The sequence below is a fragment of the Lampris incognitus genome, chromosome 9, assembly GCF_029633865.1.
Source record: "Lampris incognitus isolate fLamInc1 chromosome 9, fLamInc1.hap2, whole genome shotgun sequence".
Lineage (NCBI taxonomy): Eukaryota > Metazoa > Chordata > Actinopteri > Lampriformes > Lampridae > Lampris > Lampris incognitus.
The window spans coordinates 60,729,867-60,751,197 of record NC_079219.1 but is presented as its reverse complement, the minus strand read 5'-3'; the positions used below and the strand labels follow the sequence as shown (position 1 = coordinate 60,751,197).

General features: G+C 44.6%; 1 protein-coding gene across 1 annotated transcript in view; it reads right to left on the bottom strand.

Annotated features, from left to right (window-relative positions):
• Positions 1-316: 316 nt before the first annotated feature.
• mef2d (myocyte enhancer factor 2d) overlaps positions 317-21,331 on the bottom strand; it is a 122,814-nt gene continuing 101,799 nt past the window's right edge. The window contains exons 11-12 of the mRNA XM_056285906.1: positions 15,493-15,543; positions 317-951 (exon numbers count right to left, since the gene is read on the bottom strand). Of these exons, the coding sequence (XP_056141881.1) occupies positions 540-951; positions 15,493-15,543 (463 nt within the window). The 3' untranslated portion in view covers positions 317-539. The remainder of the gene's footprint in view (positions 952-15,492; positions 15,544-21,331) is intronic.

Genomic DNA, 21,331 nt, shown 5'->3' with positions numbered 1-21,331 from the left:
GTATGAGTGTGAGTGTGTGTGTGTGTGTGTGTGTCTGAGACAGTATGAGTGTGTGTGTGTGTGTGTGTGTGTGTGTGTGTGTGTGTGTGTGTGTGTGTGTGTGTCTGAGACAGTATGAGTGCGAGTGTGTGTGTGTGTGTGTGTGTGTGTGTGTGTGTGTGTCTGAGACAGTATGAGTGCGAGTGTGTGTGTGTGTGTGTGTGTGTGTGTGTGTGTGTGTGTGTGTGTGTGTGTGTGTGTGTCTGAGACAGTATGAGTGTGTGTGTGTGTGTGTGTGTGTGTGTGTGTGTGTGTGTGTGTGTGTGTGTGTGTTTGGTTGAGTGAGACAGTGAGGTCAGCATTTCCTGTATGGACAGTTAGGTAACTAGGTAGATGGCAGGTATGCAAGTAGGCAGCAAGAAGGACAAAGAGGGGCGGGGGGTGGAGGGTTCAGGGCTGGTGGGGGCAGGTACACAGATACACATCTCTACCCTCCCTCCATCAATCTGTCCATCAATTCAGCAATCCTTCAGTCTGCCTTTCCTTCACCGGCTGTCTCTCTATGTGACCCAGGTGTCCAGTCTCATTCTCTTCACGCCGGCTCCGTCCGGTTCCTGGGGGTCGGCCGAGGAGGGCCGCAGGAGGACCATGGCTTGCTGCGGGGTCCCGGTGTTGCCCTGGTGGTGGAAGTCCAGCAATCCTCCTCGGCCCTGGGTCCCATCATCCCGGTCGCTCCCCTCGTACGAGCTCCCGTTGCTGCTGAGGCTGTCGACAGGAGAGCGGCCTTGAGCCCCGGGCTCCAGGCGATGGGTGGCCGGGTAGGAGGAGGAGCCCAGACTCTGACCCCCGCCGCCGGTGGCACTCGGGGTGCTGCGGCCGCCGTGGTTGGGCGACACAGGCTCCGACTTGATGTTGACGTTGGGGTTCGTGTTGACAGTCAATGTGGCACCCTGAGGTATGTGTCCTACCGGCCTGCATGGGTAGATGGAGGGAGGTAGAGTGAAAGAAGAGAACAGCAGAGAGAGAGAGAGAGAGAGAGAGAGAGAGAGAGAGAGAGAGAGAGAGAGAGAGAGAGAGAGAGAGGGTACAAAAAGAAATACAGAGAGTGATATGGGGACAGATGGCACCAAGCAGAGAGAGAAAATGACAGAGACAAAGACAACGCCAGAGAAACAGGAAATGAGGGGAAACACAGAGAAAGAACAGGAGAGCGTGAGACTGGATCAGTTAGGTAATTACAGTGGTCAGACAGCATCACATCTTTATTAGCGGTGATCCTCATTAAGTGACGTAGTGTGAACTTTAAACACTAACCCACTCACTATGTGAGTGAGAACACACCACCTGTCCATCAATCTGAATCATTACCAGGCGTCCTGTGGCTTTACCTGCCACAGGGTGCAGCCTACACCCAGCTGCTGCCGGCTGGCTCCAGCAGTGCTTAAGCACTGCAGCTGTTAGGAAGTAGCAGTAGTTAGGTAGTAGTAGTAGTTAGGTAGTAGTAGTAGTTGCTCTGGAGTTGTTAGGTAGTAGTAGTAGTTAGGTAGTAGCAGTAGTTAGGTAGTAGTAGTAGTTAGGTAGTAGTAGTAGTTGCTCTGGAGTTGTTAGGTAGTAGTAGTAGTTAGGTAGTAGCAGTAGTTAGGTAGTAGTAGTAGTTGCTCTGGAGTTGTTAGGTAGTAGTAGTAGTTAGGTAGTAGCAGTAGTTAGGTAGTAGCAGTAGTTAGGTAGTAGTAGTAGTTGCTCTGGAGTTGTTAGGTAGTAGCAGTAGTTAGGTAGAAATAGGCAGTAATAGTAGTTAAACAGTAGCAGTAGTTAGGTAGTAGCAGTAGTTAGGTAGTAGTAGTAGTTGCTCTGGAGTTGTTAGGTAGTAGCAGTAGTTAGGTAGAAATAGGCAGTAATAGTAGTTAAACAGTAGCAGTAGTTAGACAGTATCAGTAGTTAGGTAGTAGTAGTAGTTGCTCTGGAGTTGTTAGGTAGTAGCAGTAGTTAGGTAGAAATAGGCAGTAATAGTAGTTAAACAGTAGCAGTAGTTAAGACAGTATCAGTAGTTAGGCGGTAGTTAGGTAGTAGTAGTCGTTAGACAGTAGCAGTAGTTAGGTAGTAGCAGTAGTTAGGTAGTAGCAGTAGTTAGGTAGTAGTAGTAGTTGCTCTAGAGTTGTTAGGTAGTAGCAGTAGTTAGGTAGAAATAGGCAGTAATAGTAGTTAAACAGTAGCAGTAGTTAGACAGTAGCAGTAGTTAGGTAGTAGCAGTAGTTAGGTAGTAGTAGTACTTAGGTAGAAATAGGCAGTAATAGTAGTTAAACAGTAGCAGTAGTTAGACAGTAGCAATAGTTAGACAGTAGCAGTAGTTAGGCGGTAGTTAGGTAGTAGTAGTCGTTAGATAGTAGCAGTAGTTAGGTAGTAGCAGTAGTTAGGTAGTAGCAGTAGTTAGGTAGTAGTAGTAGTTGCTCTAGAGTTGTTAGGTAGTAGCAGTAGTTAGGTAGAAATAGGCAGTAATAGTAGTTAAACAGTAGCAGTAGTTAGACAGTAGCAGTAGTTAGGTAGTAACAGTAGTTAGGTAGTAGTAGTAGTTAGGTAGAAATAGGCAGTAATAGTAGTTAAACAGTAGCAGTAGTTAGACAGTAGCAATAGTTAGACAGTAGCAGTAGTTAGGCGGTAGTTAGGTAGTAGTAGTCGTTAGATAGTAGCAGTAGTTAGGTAGTAGCAGTAGTTAGGTAGTAGTAGTAGTTGCTCTGGAGTTGTTAGGTAGCAGTAGTAGTTAGACAGTAGCAGTAGTCAGGCGGTAGTTAGGTAGTAGTAGTCGTTAGATAGTAGCAGTAGTTAGGTGGTAGTAGTAGTAGTAGTAGTAGTAGTAGTTAGGTAGGGCTGCAGGACATCAGGGTGTAGGTGTGTGCAAAAGATGTTAATTTAAGCTCAGTTGTTATAAGTTGAGTTTTGTTCAGTTAAAATGGGTTAACTGTTCATTTGTGTGTTTGCTTTCTTTTTCATATTGTTTTTCACTTGTAGTGACACCCTGTAAATACATTATCTTAGTTCAATGGTAAATACATTATCTTAGTTAAATAGTAAATACATTCTCTTAGTTAAATAGTTAATACATTATTATAGTTAAATAGTAAATACATTCTCTTAGTTAAATAGTAACGACATTATCTTAGTTAAATAGTAAATGCATTATCTTAGTTAAATAGTTAATACATTATTATAGTTAAATAGTAAATACATTCTTAGTTAAATAGTAAATACATTATCTTAGTTAAATAGTAAATACATTATTATAGTTAAATAGTAACGACATTATCTTAGTGAAATAGTAAATACATTCTCTTAGTTAAATAGTTAATACATTATTATAGTTAAATAGTAAATACATTCTCTTAGTTAAATAGTAAATACATTATCTTAGTTAAATAGTAAATACATTATTATAGTTAAATAGTAACGACATTCTCTTAGTTAAATAGTAAATACATTATCTTAGTTAAATAGTAAATACATTATCTTAGTTAAATAGTAAATACATTCTCTTAGTTAAATAGTAAATACATTATCTTAGTTAAATAGTAAATACATTATCTTAGTTAAATAGTAAATACATTATTATAGTTAAATAGTAACGACATTATCTTAGTTCAATAGTAAATACATTATCTTAGTTAAATAGTTAATACATTATAGTTAAATAGTAAATACATTCTCTTAGTTAAATAGTAAATACATTCTCTTAGTTAAATAGTAAATACATTCTCTTAGTTAAATAGTAAATACATTATCTTAGTTAAATAGTAAATACATTCTCTTAGTTAAATAGTAAATACATTATCTTAGTTAAATAGTAAATACACTATTTTAGTTAAATAGTAAATACATTATCTTAGTTAAATAGTAAATACATTATCTTAGTGAAATAGTAAATACGCTATCTCAGTTAAATAGTAAATACACTATTTTAGTTAAATAGTAAATACATTATCTTAGTTAAATAGTAACGACATTATCATGGTTAAATAGTAACGGCATTATTTTAGTTACATAGAAACAGTTTTGAGTCTGCCTCCGACACTCAGGTCAGGCTTCCCCACAGTGGTCAATAGCTATAAAACACACCATTGACTCCAGATGCAAATAATAATAATAATAATAATAACGGATTACATTATAATAAACAATAAATAAATAAACAATGGATATCTATTAGAGCAGCTACACCAAAACAGAGCCAAGCCAGTCCACCATGGTGTGATTCAGGACAGAAGCAGGACAATGCAGATGCAGTTTTATCTCAACACATGTGGAAAAACAAGGACACACCATTACACACACAACCAAGTGGGGGTATAAAAGCACGCTGATCCTGATCTGCACCACTCACACTCTGACAACTTTCACTCCCACCGGGGTCCAAAGCCTCATTAAGTGTGTGTGTGTGTGTGTGTGTGTGTGTGTGTGTGTGTGTGTGTGTGTGTGTGTGTGTGTGTGTGTATATCTATCTATCTATCTATCTATCTATCTATCTATCTATCTATCTATCTATCTATCTATCTATCTATCTATCTATCTATATTTATACATATATATAATCCAGTGAGTCAAGTAAATTGTGTATGAGACAGTACAAGCCTGTTTCATGTCATAAGCATGATCAGCTGTCAGTAAAGCTACTGGGTGGAGAACACACCATCTACTGCCTCGTCATGCACACCACATGCACATCATCCAATGGGGAAGGGAGAGGTGCGACATTCAAAAACTCAAAAACACGTGATCGCTCACGGTCCAATGGGGGGGGGCGGTTGGTATTAGTCTATTGTCATGATTTATTTATAATTACAACATAGGTGCTTATATATGTATGTGTGCAGCTGCCGGCCAGTTCACTGCTGTTATTCAGTGTGGACATTTGTGGTTTGCTGATGATTAAGTCTGGGTCAGTTAAACACAGGTTGCACATTTTACCGCTGGGTGAATATGTTTTGTTCGTTGAGAGGATTTTCCAGGTGGTTGAACAATTAAGGTTTCTGTCCACCAATGACCAACTATAAGGGCTTAAACATGTGGCATTCTTTAAAAGGTTGTTTGTAAAGCTACACACGTGTGCATTAAACCTCTTTGTGAATGTCCCTCTGTTAGACCCACGTATGTCTCTGTTTTGTCGTTGTCATCTCGTCACCGTAGCTTGGTAGATGACTCCCTTCGTCTGGCATTTCCCCTCGAGGGGGCGTGAGTCCTTCACACGGCAGTTGCAGTTGGGGGAGTCCGGTTGTGATGAGGGTGTCATTGATTTGTTGGTGATTCTTGTGTTGTGGGACGATATTATGTGTTGAATGTTAGACATGCAGCTGTAACTAGTTTCGACGATGTTCCTGTTGAATATTTTCCTCAGTTGATGGTCCGGGGTAAAACACTTATCCAAAAGTTCAAAACTGCTGACCCATGTTTGTGGCCATGGTGCCACTGTAGGGTGGTTGTACCACGGTATCACTGTAGGGTGGGTTGTACCACGGTGTCACTGTAGGGTGGTTGTACCACGGTGTCACTGTAGGGTGGGTTGTACCACCGTATCACTGTAGGTTGGGTTGTACCATGGTGTCACTGTAGGGTGGGTTGTACCACGGTATCACTGTAGGGTGGTTGTACCACGGTGTCACTGTAGGGTGGTTGTACCACGGTATCACTGTAGGGTGGTTGTACCACGGTGTCACTGTAGGGTGGTTGTACCACGGTGTCACTGTAGGGTGGGTTGTACCACCGTATCACTGTAGGTTGGGTTGTACCACGGTGTCACTGTAGGGTGGGTTGTACCACGGTATCACTGTAGGGTGGTTGTACCACGGTGTCACTGTAGGGTGGTTGTACCACGGTATCACTGTAGGGTGGTTGTACCATGGTGTCACTGTAGGGTGGTTGTACCACGGTATCACTGTAGGGTGGTTTGTACCACGGTGTCACTGTAGGGTGGTTGTACCACGGTATCACTGTAGGGTGGGTTGTACCACGGTATCACTGTAGGGTGGTTTGTACCACGGTATCACTGTAGGGTGGTTGTACCACGGTGTCACTGTAGGGTGGTTGTACCACCGTATCACTGTAGGGTGGTTGTACCACGGTATCACTGTAGGGTGGGTTGTACCACTGTATCACTGTAGGGTGGTTGTAGCACGGTGTCACTGTAGGGTGGGTTGTACCACGGTATCACTGTAGGGTGGTTTGTACCACGGTGTCACTGTAGGGTGGTTGTACCACCGTATCACTGTAGGGTGGTTGTACCACGGTGTCACTGTAGGGTGGGTTGTACCACCGTATCACTGTAGGGTGGTTGTAGCACGGTGTCACTGTAGGGTGGTTGTACCACGGTATCACTGTAGGGTGGTTTGTACCACGGTGTCACTGTAGGGTGGTTGTACCACGGTATCACTGTAGGTTGGGTTGTACCACGGTGTCACTGTAGGGTGGTTGTACCACGGTGTCACTGTAAGGTGGTTGTACCACGGTATCACTGGAGGGTGGTTGTACCACGGTGTCACTGTAAGGTGGTTGTACCAGCTGATGTTTCTTCTTCTGCTACGTTTGTTGGTTTGTGGTCAGTCAGTGTGTGAAGGTGGGTTGTACTTGAGCTGCTCTTTTGTAATGCATCTTGGTGGGGGGGGGGTGCATCTTCACTGAAGATGGACTCACTAGATGATCATTTTGAGAGTCTTCTATTGATGCTTTCTGGGATGTTCTTCAAGATGGAGGGTGGTCGTTGCTCTCTCTATGGACATACTGCAGTGTGTTGCTGGGCTTCATGTACAGCTTGTATGAGCCGTTCCTAAGGTCCACTGAGATGTCCAGAAAGTCCATTTGTTTTTTGTTTGCTTCAATAGTGATTTTTATATCATTGTTTGAGAGTATTTTGCAGATTGTTTTTTTTAATGTGCTCGACCTCTCTTGGTGTTTTGCTACAACCTGCTAACCCATCATCCCTATAGAGTCCAACATTGATGTCCAGGTCCTGTAGTTGAGAAAACAAATGCATTCAAACTAGTTCACAAGTTTCTGCCCCATTGAAGCTGCCCATGGTTACATCACATTTGCTATTACCTTTTTTCTAACATGGGTTTCGATTGTGGTACAAAAGTGGTTCTTCACCTGGTATATAATGTCTCTGTCCTGGTACGTAATGTCTCTGTCTTGCTCGGGTATCACTGTGTGTCCTGGTATATAATGTCTCTGTCTTGCTCGCATATCACTGTGTGTCCTGGTATATAATGTCTCTGTCTTGCTCAGATATGACTTTGTGTCCTGGTATATAATGTCTCTGTCTTGGTCAGATATCACTGTGTCCTGGTATATAATGTCTCTGTCTTGGTCAGATATCACTGTGTCCTGGTATATAATGTCTCTGTCTTGGTATATAATGTCTCTGTCCTAGTATATAATGTCTCTGTCTTGCTCAGATATCAGTGTGTCTTGTGGTAAAATCAGTGGCTTTGGATAGTAACTCTTTGCTTATGGAGGGGTAGAACTTGCAGATATCAAAACATATGATTTTGCAGTTGTCTCAACTACAGGACCTAGATATCAATGTTGGACAACTACAGGACCTGAACATCAGTGTTGGACTCTATAGGGATGATGGGCTAGCAATTTGTAAGAAAACACCAAGAGAGGTTGAGCAAACTAAGAAAACAATCTGCAAAATATTCTCAGACAATGTGCTAAAAATCACTATTGAAGCAAACACAAAACAAATGGACTTTCTGGCAGGCGCGCAGGAATCATTTCAGAAGTGGGGGGGGGCAACAATGATATATATGCATTTGCAGGGGTGTACTGTGTAGTGCTATAAGAGCGCAGCACAGCTCAGCTCAGCTCAGCTCCATATGCCTGTATTTGCAGTTTTAATATAATAAAGCACGTTATTGAAGACATGTGTCTGCCCCATCGTTTGACTTTGATGCAGTTAGGCAGTCTCAGTGTATTGTTCTGTGTTGAGCTTGAGCGCTTAAGTGATACATTGTATTCAGTTTTGAAATCCCACTCTTTCTGCAGAAGCACGTGTTCACAATATTGACAGCTAGCAGAGCTGTGACGTTAGCTAGGTTAACGGCTCACACACACAAACAATGCAAACACACCTCATGTTATTGGTTGCTATGTAGGCTACAATGCATTTGATTTGTGTTGCAGTGTCGCCTTTGATTGGATTAAAATGTGAATATTCTTCCTGATTTATGTCTGTGTGCTTTATTTGACCTTATTTCTGACAGTGGACGGAAATCATTGAAACATCTTTTTACCATAAGTGTTGCAATATAGGGGCATTAGCGGGGATACAGGGATTCCTGACTTTAAAAAAATGTGGAAAGAGGGTAAAAGTGGGAGGGCCAATGCCCCCCCATTCCGGCATCCCTGCTTTCTGGACATCTCAATGGACCTTAGAAACGGCACAAACATGAAGCCCAACAATACACTGCAGTATGTCCATAGAGAAAGCAACCACCACCCTCCATCTTGAAGAACATCCCAGAAAGCATTAATAGAAGACTCAAAATGATCATCTAGTGATTCCATCTTCAATGAAGCTGCACCCGCATACCAAGATGCATTGCAAAAGAGCAGCTCAAGTACAACCACCATTACACACTGACATAGATATAAAGCACCTATTTTGTAATTATAAATAAATCATGACAATAGACAAATATCACCTCCCCCCACTGGACCGTTAGCAATCACGTGTTTTTGAATTTTGAATGTAGCACCTCTCCCTTCCCCATCGGACGTTGTGCATGACGAGGCAGTAAATGGTATGTTCTTTACCGAGTAGCTTTATTGACAGCTGATGATTGTTTATGACATGAAACAGGCTTGTACTGTCTCATAAAGAATTTACTTGACTCACTGGATTATATACAATTACCCCACTCTTCCAAGCCGTCCTGGTCACTGCTCCACCCCCTCTACTGATCCGGGGAGGGCTGCAGACTACCACATGCCTCCTCTGATACATGTGGAGTCACCAGCTGATTCTTTTCACCTGACAGTGAGGAGTTTCGCCAGGGGGACGTAGCATGTGGGAGGATCACGCTATTCCTCCCAGTTCCCCCTCCCCCCAGACAGGCGCCCGACCAACCAGAGGAGGCGCTAGTGCAGTGACCAGGACATATACCCACATCTGGCTTCCCACCTGCAGACACGGTAAATTGTGTCTGTAGGATGCCCGACTAAGCCGGCGGTAACATGGGGACTTGATACGGTGATCCCCGTGTTGGTAGGCAACAGAATAGACCACCACGCCAACCGAATGTCTGTCTTACATCCTTTTTATAGCGGCCCCACAACCATACCAATCCTAGATCAAGCTGATTGTGAGTTTGTCCAAAAGGTGGACAGTCTGATCACAATTGTAGAGAAAGATGTGAGGAAATTGATCTGTGATACAGCTATGATACAGCTATGTAAAGCTATGATACAGCTATGATACAGCTATGTAAAGCTATGTAAGATACAGAGTTGTATCACAGGAGTCATGTGAAATGTAACTTGTTCAGTGCATGTTGTGTGTTGACATGGATGTCATGCTGCACAACAAGGTGTTGATGTGTCTCTGCTGCTGCTGCTGCTGCTCAGTCTTGCACTTCACTGCCACTGTGACTGCACTGTGACTGTCACTGTGACCGTACTGTGACTGCACTGTGACTGTCACTGTAACTGTGACTGTGACTGGACTTTGACTGCACTGTGACTGTACTGTGACTGCACTGTGACTGTGACTGCACTGTGACTGTACTGTGACTGCACTGTCACTGTGACTGTACTGTGACTGCACTGTGACTGCACTGTGACTGTCACTGTGACTGCACTGTGACTGTGACTGTGACTGTGACTGCACTGTGACTGTACTGTGACTGCACTGTGACTGTCACTGTGACTGTACTGTGACTGCACTGTCACTGTGACTGTACTGTGACTGCACTGTGACTGCACTGTGACTGTCACTGTGACTGCACTGTGACTGTGACTGTGACTGTGACTGCACTGTGACTGTACTGTGACTGCACTGTGACTGCACTGTGACTGTACTGTGACTGCACTGTGACTGTGACTGTACTGTGACTGCACTGTCACTGTGACTGTACTGTGACTGCACTGTGACTGTCACTGTGACTGCACTGTGACTGTCACTGTGACTGTGACTGTACTGTGACTGCACTGTCACTGTGACTGCACTGTGACTGCACTGTGACTGCACTGTGACTGTCACTTTGACTGCACTGTGACTGTCACTGTGACCGTACTGTGACTGCACTGTGACTGTCACTGTAACTGTGACTGTGACTGTGACTGGACTTTGACTGCACCGTGACTGTACTGTGACTGTCACTGTAACTGTGACTGTGACTGGACTTTGACTGCACTGTGACTGTACTGTGACTGCACTGTGACTGTCACTGTAACTGTGACTGGACTTTGACTGCACTGTGACTGTACTGTGACTGCACTGTGACTGCACTGTGACTGTACTGTGACTGCACTGCGACTGCGACTGTACTGTGACTGCACTGTGACTGTGACTGTGACTGCACTGTGACTGTACTGTGACTGTACTGTGACTGTACTGTGACTGCACTGTCACTGTGACTGTACTGTGACTGCACTGTGACTGCACTGTGACTGTCACTGTGACCGTACTGTGACTGCACTGTGACTGTCACTGTAACTGTGACTGTGACTGTGACTGGACTTTGACTGCACCGTGACTGTACTGTGACGGTCACTGTAACTGTGACTGTGACTGGACTTTGACTGCACTGTTACTGTACTGTGACTGCACTGTGACTGCACTGTGACTGTCACTGTAACTGTGACTGTGACTGGACTTTGACTGCACTGTGACTGTACTGTGACTGCACTGTGACTGCACTGTGACTGTACTGTGACTGCACTGTGACTGTGACTGTACTGTGACTGCACTGTCACTGTGACGGTACTGTGACTGCACTGTGACTGTACTGTGACTGCACTGTGACTGCACTGTGACTGTGACTGTACTGTGACTGCACTGTCACTGTGACGGTACTGTGACTGCACTGTGACTGCACTGTCCAGTGTTAGGATGGGAAGATCAATGTGATCTCATGATTTTTTTTCAGAAGACTGGTGCTTTAAAGCACCTTTTATAGAGGTTCACTAAATAGAATAATTGTCATCTTCATGGCTGTTTCACCATGTGCTACACGTATGTGTTCAAACCTCTGAGCAGACAGCCTGTCTCTTCTCCGTCCTCCTTCAGGCACACATGGACCTGTCGCTGAGGCTGACGTCCCTCAACATGCCATCACACATTTTAATGAAAGCCCTGTCTTCCTCAGCCTGACACAAACCAGAGTGGAGTCTGCTGGAATTCTAAAGCACCCAATTACTGCATTTTGCCCCAGGGGCATGTTCTATTGGGGCACATCATGAACCACCCATAACAACTCTAATATGCCCTCTATTTCTGGCAGAATGAAGGAGGGAATATAAGGCAGGATTTCTCCTGGCAGTTTGGTGCACACATGCCCACGCTCCCTCCGTCTGTGTCAAGTGCTCGGTACACACAGGTTTGTAGGTGTCTGAACACACACTGACACTTGTGCACATAATCTTGCACACACACACACACACACACACACACACACACACACACACACACACACACACACACACACAATGTTCAGTCTCTTAGCTTGTTCGCTCATCACACACATCCTACATTACCTGCCTGTCTTCTCTCTAACATGCATGCACACACACACACACACACACACACACACACACACACACACACACACACACACACACACACACACACACACACACACACACACACACACACACAAATCTCTGGAAAATGAGGCTGATGTGTTTCGGCGAGCCTGCATCATAAAGCCCTCCTGATGGACAACACAGGTAGATGAGGCGCCCACAGGGCTGCCGTTGCCATAGCGAGTGAGAATGGCTGAGTCAGGAGGACAGCTGACAGTGATGGAGGAGAGAGTGGCATGGTAACCCCAGCACTGACACAGCTAGCGCAGGCAGAAGCAGAGTCTAGCTAGCAGGGTGCTGTAGGGCGGACAGATTCAGCTGCAACTCCCACAGGAAACTGCTCTCCCAGCAGCGCTGCGTGCTGCATGTGCTGCATCTGCTGCATGGGCTGCGTGGGCTGCTTGGGCTGCGTGGGCTGGTTGCCTCCGCAAACAAGTCAGTCGATTAGACGTTCAGTCTATTAACATCATTCTCTTAAGGATCAAGTCTGTTAAAATATTGTTGAAGGCATCCAAAGCAGTTTTCCTTATAAAAGATGTTTACACTCACAGTTTCTCAGCAAAACACACAGTTTGTGTGTCCTTGACATCTAACACACATGTTGAATGTATTTCCTACCTCATAAAACATTTGCAAAGTCTTTTTGGAACATATTAAAAACATGAATTGTTTACAGCAGCTTGCAAATCTTCTCTTCCTAATGGTGGATATAGCGCCACTGTTGCCAACATTTCTCCACAGAAAGTAGCTACGGCCTGCTCCAAACATCACTTGAAGTCACCTTAATTTATCTATATATATATATATATATGTATGTATATGTATACTACTACTACTACTACTTTCGGTTGCTCCTGTTAGGGGGCGCCACAGCAGCTCATCATTTCCATCTCTTCCTGTCCTCTGCATCGTCCTCTGTCACACCAGCCACCTGCATGTCCTCCCTCACCACATCCATAAACCTCCTCTTTGGCCTTCCTCTTCTCCTCTTCCCTGGCAGCTCCATATTCAGCATCCTTCTCCCCATATTCCCAGCATCTCTCCTCCACACATGTCCAAACCATCTCAATCTTGTCTCTCTTGCTTTGTCTCCAAACCGTCCAACCTGAGCTGTCCCTCTAATATACTCCTTCCTAATCCTGTCCTTCTTCATCACTCCCAATGAAAATCTTATCATCTTCAACGTTGCCACCTCCTGCTCCACCTCCTGTCTTTTCATCAGTGCCGCTGTCTCTTAAGTGTGTGTGTGAGTGTGTGTGTGTGTGTATAAAATGTGACAGACTGCTTTCTCAGTCTACTGTCGTTGGCTTTATGGAGGGAAGTTTTCTGAAGTCTTGAGTGCAGAGGACCCAGACAACAGAATGACCACCGGGTGAACAAGGTTTTCATGACGAAACTACAACAGTTCACATTTACAAGACTAACATTTCATCTAAAACAAAGAACAAGTCAGGGAGTTGCTGAAAAACAACAGAGGTCAGTGATTGGTTGTTGGGAACACTGACTTGCACACATACAACTTGGTTTCTTATTTGCAGATGTGGACTTACGGATGTAGAAGTCCATTTACAAAATATCCAAAGGAGTTGAATCAAGTGCAACTGGACTTGGTATATATCCGTGAAGATGTTTGGCCTCTCATCCAAGAGGCTTCCTCAGTTCGTGCCTTTCTGACTAGACCAAGCTAGTCTGACTGGCTGCTGATGAGACTCAGAATTTATCCTCTTGGAGTCGTCGTCAGAGCTATAGATGTCCATGGCTCTTTGTGTCCCGATGTTTGCCAACGCCTGTCGTTATCGGAGCTATTGATATGCGTGGCTCTCCTGTGCTCCGATGTCCAGCTGCGCCCGTCACCATCAGAGCCATTGATTTGCATTTGTTTAGCAGCGACGGTCGTTGGGGGTGTTCGTTTTGACTTCATTGTTCAGTGGTCATGAGAGTGGTTGGAGCCGTTAGTGAGCGCCTGTTGTTCTTGGAGGCTAGTCTTCTTGAGTCTCCTGGGCAGAGATGAAAGGACGGCATTGTAAGTGGGAGATAGGTGGTGTCGCAGACCTCCTCCTCTGGTTGGGATGCAGGTGAATAATGAGGTCACGTCGTAGGATACCATGGTTTCATTAGGTTCCAGTTTTACGCCTTGGACCTTGTCCACGAAGTCAATGGAGTTTTGGATATGGTGAGGTGTTTCGCCCACTAAAGGGGTCAAGATGTTGGCTATATGTTTGGCAATGTTGTACGCGACCGAGTTTATGCTGCTTTAAAAACCTGCGGCTACCCCAGTTGGACCTTTGTGAAAACTGCAACACGTTCCAGAAAGACCAACCAGGTGAGCGATGAGGAGAAAAGGAACAGAAGGAAGAGCACAGTCATCCCGTATGTTTCTGGGGCCTCCGAGAAACTCAGGAGAATTTTCAACAAACACCGCATCCCGGTATACTTCAAACCCAGCAACACACTCCCACAAAGACTGGTTCATCCCAAAGACCGTGTACCACACACCCGGAAAAGCAATCTGGTGTATGCTGTACAATGCAATGAGGACTGCACTGACCTATACATAGGAGAAACCAAACAACCACTACACAAACGGATGGCCCAACACAGAAGGCCACACTCCTCAGGACAAGACTCCGCAGTCTATCTACACCTAAAGGAGAAGACACACTCCTTCCAGGACAGCAACGTACACATTTTGGACAGAGAAGATAGATGGTTTGAAAGCGGGGTGAAGGAAGCCATCTATGTGAAACTGGGAAAACCATCCCTCAACAGAGGAGGAGGTCTGCCACACCACCTATCTCCCACTTACAATGCCGTCCTTTCATCTCTACCCAGGAGACTCAAGAAGCCTCCAAGAACAACAGTCGCTCACTAACGGCTCCAACCACTCTCATGACCACTGAACAATGAAGTCATAAACTAACACCCCCAACCACCGTCGCTGCTAAACAAATGCAAATCAATAGCTCCGATAATGACGGGCGTTGGTAAACATCGGGACACAAAGAGCCATGGACATCTATAGCTCTGACAACGACTCCAAGAGGATAAATTCTGAGTCTCATCAGCAGCCAGGCAGACTAGCTTGGTCTAGTCAGAAAGGCACGAACTGAGGAAGCCTCTTGGATGAGAGGCGAAACGTCTTCACGGATATATACCAAGTCCAGTTGCACTTGATTCAACTCCTTTGGATACCCATCACCTGGATGAATGAGAACATTCACAGACATTTACAAAATAGTTAAACTGTATGTTTGAATTCCTGTCCTGATCAGTGAATCTGAACAAAACAACATCTGGGCTTCCTCGTCTTCTTCTTCTTGTGTTTTCTGTCTATGGAAATGTGTGCTACGTCAGTGAGCCTGTGCTCATGGCATGCATGTGCGTCCTGGTGCAGGAAGAATGTGATACAACAACACCAGGATTGGCTCTTCTTACCACGCTCCACCGTGTCACCAGTGGACAAAAACTCCTTTGGATGCCTTTAAATTAAAACCAATCAGTGATTTCCACCATCTTGTAAAGTTAGGTGTCATTCCATTCCTCTAATGGTGGCAATAATCCCATTTAAGTATGTATTCAAAAGTTATTCGCAGTTCAGCTTTTCCATGGAGCTTCTGTACAGGTTTCCATGGCAACCAGTAAGCACTACTGTTTCTACATATGTAGAGCAGATTGAGTTTTTATTTTGGGTGGAAAATGGGGCTGAAGTAAAGAGCACAGTACCAGCAGAGGCCTTCCTCTCTGCCAAACAGCATGTTTGATTGAGAGGCCAAGCTGTGGAAGAAAGAGAAGGAGAAAACACAGGCACGTCTGAAAACCCAGCAAAGGAAGGAAAAGACTGGGACAGCAGCCAGTGAGGTACATTCCAGACATGGATACTGCAGAAACAATACAACAGCAACTTCTATCACACCACACTGTTGTTATGGGTGGACTCTTACAACTGTTGTTATGGGTGGAGTCTTACCACTGTTGTTATGGGTGGGGACTTATAACTGTTGTTATGGATGAAGACTTATAACTCTTGTTATGGGTGGGGACTTTATAGGTGTTGTTATGGGTGGGGACTTATAAGTGTTGTTATGGGTGGAGTCTTACAATTGTTGTTATGGGTGGGGACTTATAACTGTTGTTATGGGTGGAGTCTTACCACTGTTGTTATGGGTGGGGACTTATAAGCGTTGTTATGGATGAAGACTTATAACTGTTGTTATGGGTGGGGACTTTATAGGTGTTGTTATGGTTGGGGACTTAAAACTGTTATGGGTGGAGTCTTTTAAGTGTTGTTATGGATGAAGACTTATAACTGTTGTTATGGGTGGGGACTTATAACTGTTGTTATGGGTGGGGACTTTATAGGTGTTGTTATGGGTGGAGTCTTATAACTGTTGTTATGGATGAAGACTTATAACGGTTGTTATGGGTGGGGACTTTATAGGTGTTGCTATGGGTGGAGTCTTATAAGTGTTGTTATGGATGAAGACTTATAACTGTTGTTATGGGTGGGGACTTTATAGGTGTTGTTATGGGTGGAGTCTTATAAGTGTTGTTATGGATGAAGACATAACTGTTGTTATGGGTGGAGACTTTATAGGTGTTGTTATGGGTGGGGACTTATAAGTGTTGTTATGGGAGGAGTCTTACAATTGTTGTTATGGGTGGGGACTTATAATTGTTGCTATGGGTGGGGACTTATAAGTGTTGTTATGGGTGGAGTCTTATGACTGTTGTTATGGGTGGACTCTTACAACTGCTGTTATGGGTGGGGACTTAAGTGTTGTTACGGGTGGGGACTTTATGTGTTGTTATGGGTGGGAACATAACTTTTGTTATGGGTGGAGTCTTAAGCGTTGTTATGGATGAAGACTTGTAACTGTTGTTATGGGTGGAGTCTTACAACTGTTGTCATGGGTGGGGACTTATAATTGTTGCTATGGGCGGAGTCTTACAACTGTTGTTATGGGTGGGGACTTATTGCTTTCAAAACTAGGACAGGGTATGCTGGGCTCTTTTTTTCCCCAACTGAGATGCTGGTTCTTATTTTCCAATCTGATATTAATCTCTCCTGCTTCTCCTCAGCAAAACAAGACCTGATCACCTTCCATAGGCCAGAATAACAGCATGGGAACAACTGAATATTCTGAAAGTCCTTTCAAGAACATGAGAAACTGAGCTGAGATGCAAGAATTCAGTATAGTACAGCACTTTTTTTGTTTGTTCTTTTACAGCTAGCTTTTGCTATAGTCATACCCAAAGTCTGGCATCCTGTTTTTAAAAGTAATATAGTCCAAAATATATGAAGATGTTGTAACGTGGTGTCGCTTGTGCCTCGCAGACCTGGTCTGCAACATGAAACCATATTTCCCTTTGGATTAGGGCTTGACTAAAATGTCATTTCAGTCCGGCAGGTGCTAGACTCCTGCACGGCTCTAATAAAGTTGCTGCTGTGTTTAGCACAGTGATTTCCATTATCTGTACTCCGGACCAACAAAACCACGGCTCCAGGGAAGTCCAATTGGACCAGCTCTGATAGCACATCGTGCTCAGACAAACAGTTTCCCGCTGTAAGCAGTTAAATAGTTTGTGTGTGTGTGTGTGTGTGTGTGTGTGTGTGTGTGTGTGTGTGTGTGTGTGTGTGTGTGTGTGTGTGTGTGTGGTCTTTCTGTCACTACAGTGGCGCGATAAAGATGAGAGATAGGAGATAAAGAGTGGGAGTGACAAGAGAATGAGGTGGGAGAGAGAGAAGGTAGAGAGAGATGAAAAAGAAATGGTAGAGGAAAAGGAAAGAAAAGGAATTATACAAAGGCCTATCGGGGGAGAAAGAGGGGGGAGATGACGAAGGAGAGAAGAGAGAGAAAGAAATAGGGAAGGAAAGGGGGGAAGAGAGGAGAGAGAGAGGAAAGGGAGACAAAGAGAAGGAAAAAAGAAAGTAGGAATAGAGCAGAGTTAGATGAATTCAGGAGAGAGAGTGAGAGGGGCAGACAGTAGACCACATGGTAGCAACACACGAGACAGACAAATAAATGCCTAATCCACATGTAAACGGGTATTTTTGAAAACGCGGTTTTTCCTCCTTCATTCTTAAAACAAATCCTGTCCACACAAGCTGTTTAAAAAAAAATCTCCGTCCAAATGAAAATGCAAAAACACATGCTACTCAACACAATGAATACATGCCAGAAGCATGCCAAACCAACAGGTGGCGATATGACCCCGACCCTCAAGCTATGTTGGCCAATCAGAGGCCTGAAAAAAGCTGACAACAAGCCAGAATCTGTTTTCCCTGTCTGCATGTCAACACTGAACACGGAGTTGCTGAGCATCCTCACCCTGGAAGGTGTTTTCCCAAAGGTCCATTTTCAGTGACCTAAACACAATTTGCGTGTGGACGAAAGGCAAAAATGCAAAGAAAAAGCTACGTTTTCAAAAACACCAGGAAAAAAAAAAAGCACCAGGGTGGCTCAATGGGTAAGAAAGTCGGCTTTCCATGCCGGAGAAATAAGATTCCGTGGCTTAGACTCCTAATGCTATACAAGCCAGCTACCCCAGATATGAGTGAGAGTAACATGAATGGTCATACCGGCTCGGATATCACCCAGGTTAACAAGGTCCACGTCAGGTGTTGGGAGAGAACAATACTGATCATAAAGGATCCCCACAAGGGTACAACACCTTCAAACTACCGGCCGATAACCTGCCTCTCCACAACATGGAAGATCCTGTCAGGCATCATAGCAGCTAAGCTAAACATGAGTCAATACATAAGTGAAACTCAGAAAAGAATTGGGAACAACACCAGAGGGTCAAAGCATCAGCGACTGGTTGACAGAGCAGTCACCCAAGACTCTAAGACCAGACGGACCAACCTCAGCACAGCCTGGATTGACTACAAGAAAGCCAACGATTCAATACCCCACACCTGGTTAATAAAGTGCCTGGCACAATATAAGATTGATTTATTATTATTACTATACAAAAATAACAGGACACTAATAGCCTTCATCAAGAACTCAATGCGGCAGTGGAAAACACTAGAGGCAAACTCAAAGACAACCACACAGGTAATCATCAAATGTGGCATATACCAGGGTGATGCACTATCCCCGCTGCTGTTCTGCATAGGCCTGAACCCCCTCAGTCAAATAATCAGAAAGAGTGGATATGGATACAGGTTCAGAAGTGGAGTTACCATCAGCCACCTCCATGGATGACATGGTCCATGGTCCATGGATGACATCAAGCTGTATGCCAGGAATGAGCGACTTGCTGATCCACCTCACCGGGATCTACAGCGATGACATGGGGGATGTCATTCAGACTGGACAACTGCGGTCGAATGGTGACAAAAAGAGGAAAGGTGGTGAGCACTGAAGGGGTTGAATTACGAGATGGCATGATAACAGACATACAGTACAGTTTTACAAGTACCTGGGTATTCCACAGGCAAACGGAAACCATGAGGAGGCAGCAAGGTCAGCTACAGCCAAATACCTCTAGAGAGTGAGGCAGGTCCTGAGGAACCAGCTCAGTTGGAAAAAATAAGATCCAGGCCATCAACACATATGCCCTACCAGTTATCAGATACCCAGCTAGAATAATAAGCTGGCTAAAAGAGGAAATAAAGGCCACAGATATCAGAACATGGAAACTCTTCACAATACACAGAGGGTTCCACCCGAAGTCCAGCAGCCTGAGACTACGATAAGCGAAAACATGGGGGTCGAGGGTTAGTGAGTGTCAGGGCCACTATCCAGGATGAAACAAGGAGTACAACAGAAAGAGGGATCTCCAGGATGAACTGCTGAGTGAGTACCTCAGGTAGAAGAAGACAGAGAGTATGGAGGAAGAAGAAGAGGAGGAGATATCATGGAAGATCAAGCCCCTCCATGGGATGTACCATTGACAGATAGAAGACGTAGCTGATATTGAGAAACCCTACCAGTGGCTAGAAAAGGCTGGACTGAAGGACAGCACAGAGGCTCTGATCATAGCAGCACAAGGACCGGCAGTCAGCACCAGATCAGTTGAAGCAGGGGTCTACCAAACCAGATTAAGACCCAAGATGCAGGGTGTGCAAAGATGCCCCTGACACAGTCCAGCCCTTAGTAGCAGGGTGTAAAATACTAGCTGGGAAAGGATACACTGAAAAGCATATAACCAAGTGGCTGGGATAGTGTACAGGAATACCTGTACTGAATACAGACTGGAAGTCCCCAAGTCCAAATAGGGGAAACCGCCAAAAGTGATTGAGAATGGCAGAGCTAAGATCCTGTGGGACTTCAAGTTCCAGACTGACAAGAAGGTGCAGACTAACCAACCAGACATTGTGGTGGTTGACAAGGAACAAAAGACAACAGTAGTGATTAATGTAGAAATCCCGAGTGACGGCAACATCAGGAAGAAAGTGCATGAGATGTCAGAGAAACACCAAGGGATGAAGAAAGAAGTAGATTAGATGTGGAAGGTGAAATCCATAGTATTCCCAGTGGTAATAGGAGCACTAGGGGCTGTGACCCCTAAACTGGGAGAATGGCTCCAGCAGATTCCAGGAACAACATCTGAGGTCTTTGTCCAGAAGAGTGCAGTCCTAGGAACAAATAACATACTTTGCAGAACCCTCAAATGTCCAAGCCTCTGGTAGAAGATCCGAGCTTGAGGAAGACACACACCACCCGAAAAAGGGTGAGAGGGAGATTTTATATATATGTTTATTGGCCATGTAGGTTTGCACATACATGTAAATTGACTCCAGTTTCATGGCTCTCTCAGTGTACTTAACATAGAATAACAACACAACAATCTTCAGATATATACACAAGGATTGACTTATATAGGAGAAATAAGAGGTGATAAAGTGCAATGGTGCAGAGAATATATCAGAGATGCTGAAATAAATGTTAGTAGGTTGCTTCCATACATGCCTGAGGTAGATGGACATGACAGAGCATACCAGTATACGTACAATGTACAGTCCAGTATATACAAAATGGTTGAATTTGACAGTGTTAAGCATTCATTTGAATGACAGCCCAAGGAAAGAAACTGTTTTCATATCTGATTGTTTTGGGGTACAGCGCTCTGTAGTGCTGGCCAGAGGGGAGGAGTTGGAACAGGTTGTGACCAGAGTGTGATGGGTCTGCAGTGATGTTGCCTGCCTGTTTCCTGAGTCTGGAGGTGTACAGGTCCTGGATGGTGGGCAGGTCAACACAGGAGTCGATGTGTTGGAAGATGTAGTGCAATCCCATGTTGACTGCATCATCCACTGACCTGTTTGCTCGGTAGGCAAACTGCAGGGAGTTGAGCAGGGGACCTCTGATTTCCTTCAGTTTCGCCAACACCAGTCTCTCGAAGGATTTCATGACCACAGACATTAGGGCAATGGGCCTTTAGTAATTTAATCCTGTGATACAGGTTTTCTTGGGGACCGTGATGATAGTGGAGCTCTTGAAGCAGGAGGGGACTTCACACAGCTCCAGTGATCTGTTGAAGATCAGTGTGAAATGGGGGCCAGCTGGTCAGCGCAGTCTGTAAGTCAGAAGGATGACACACCATCCGGGCCTGG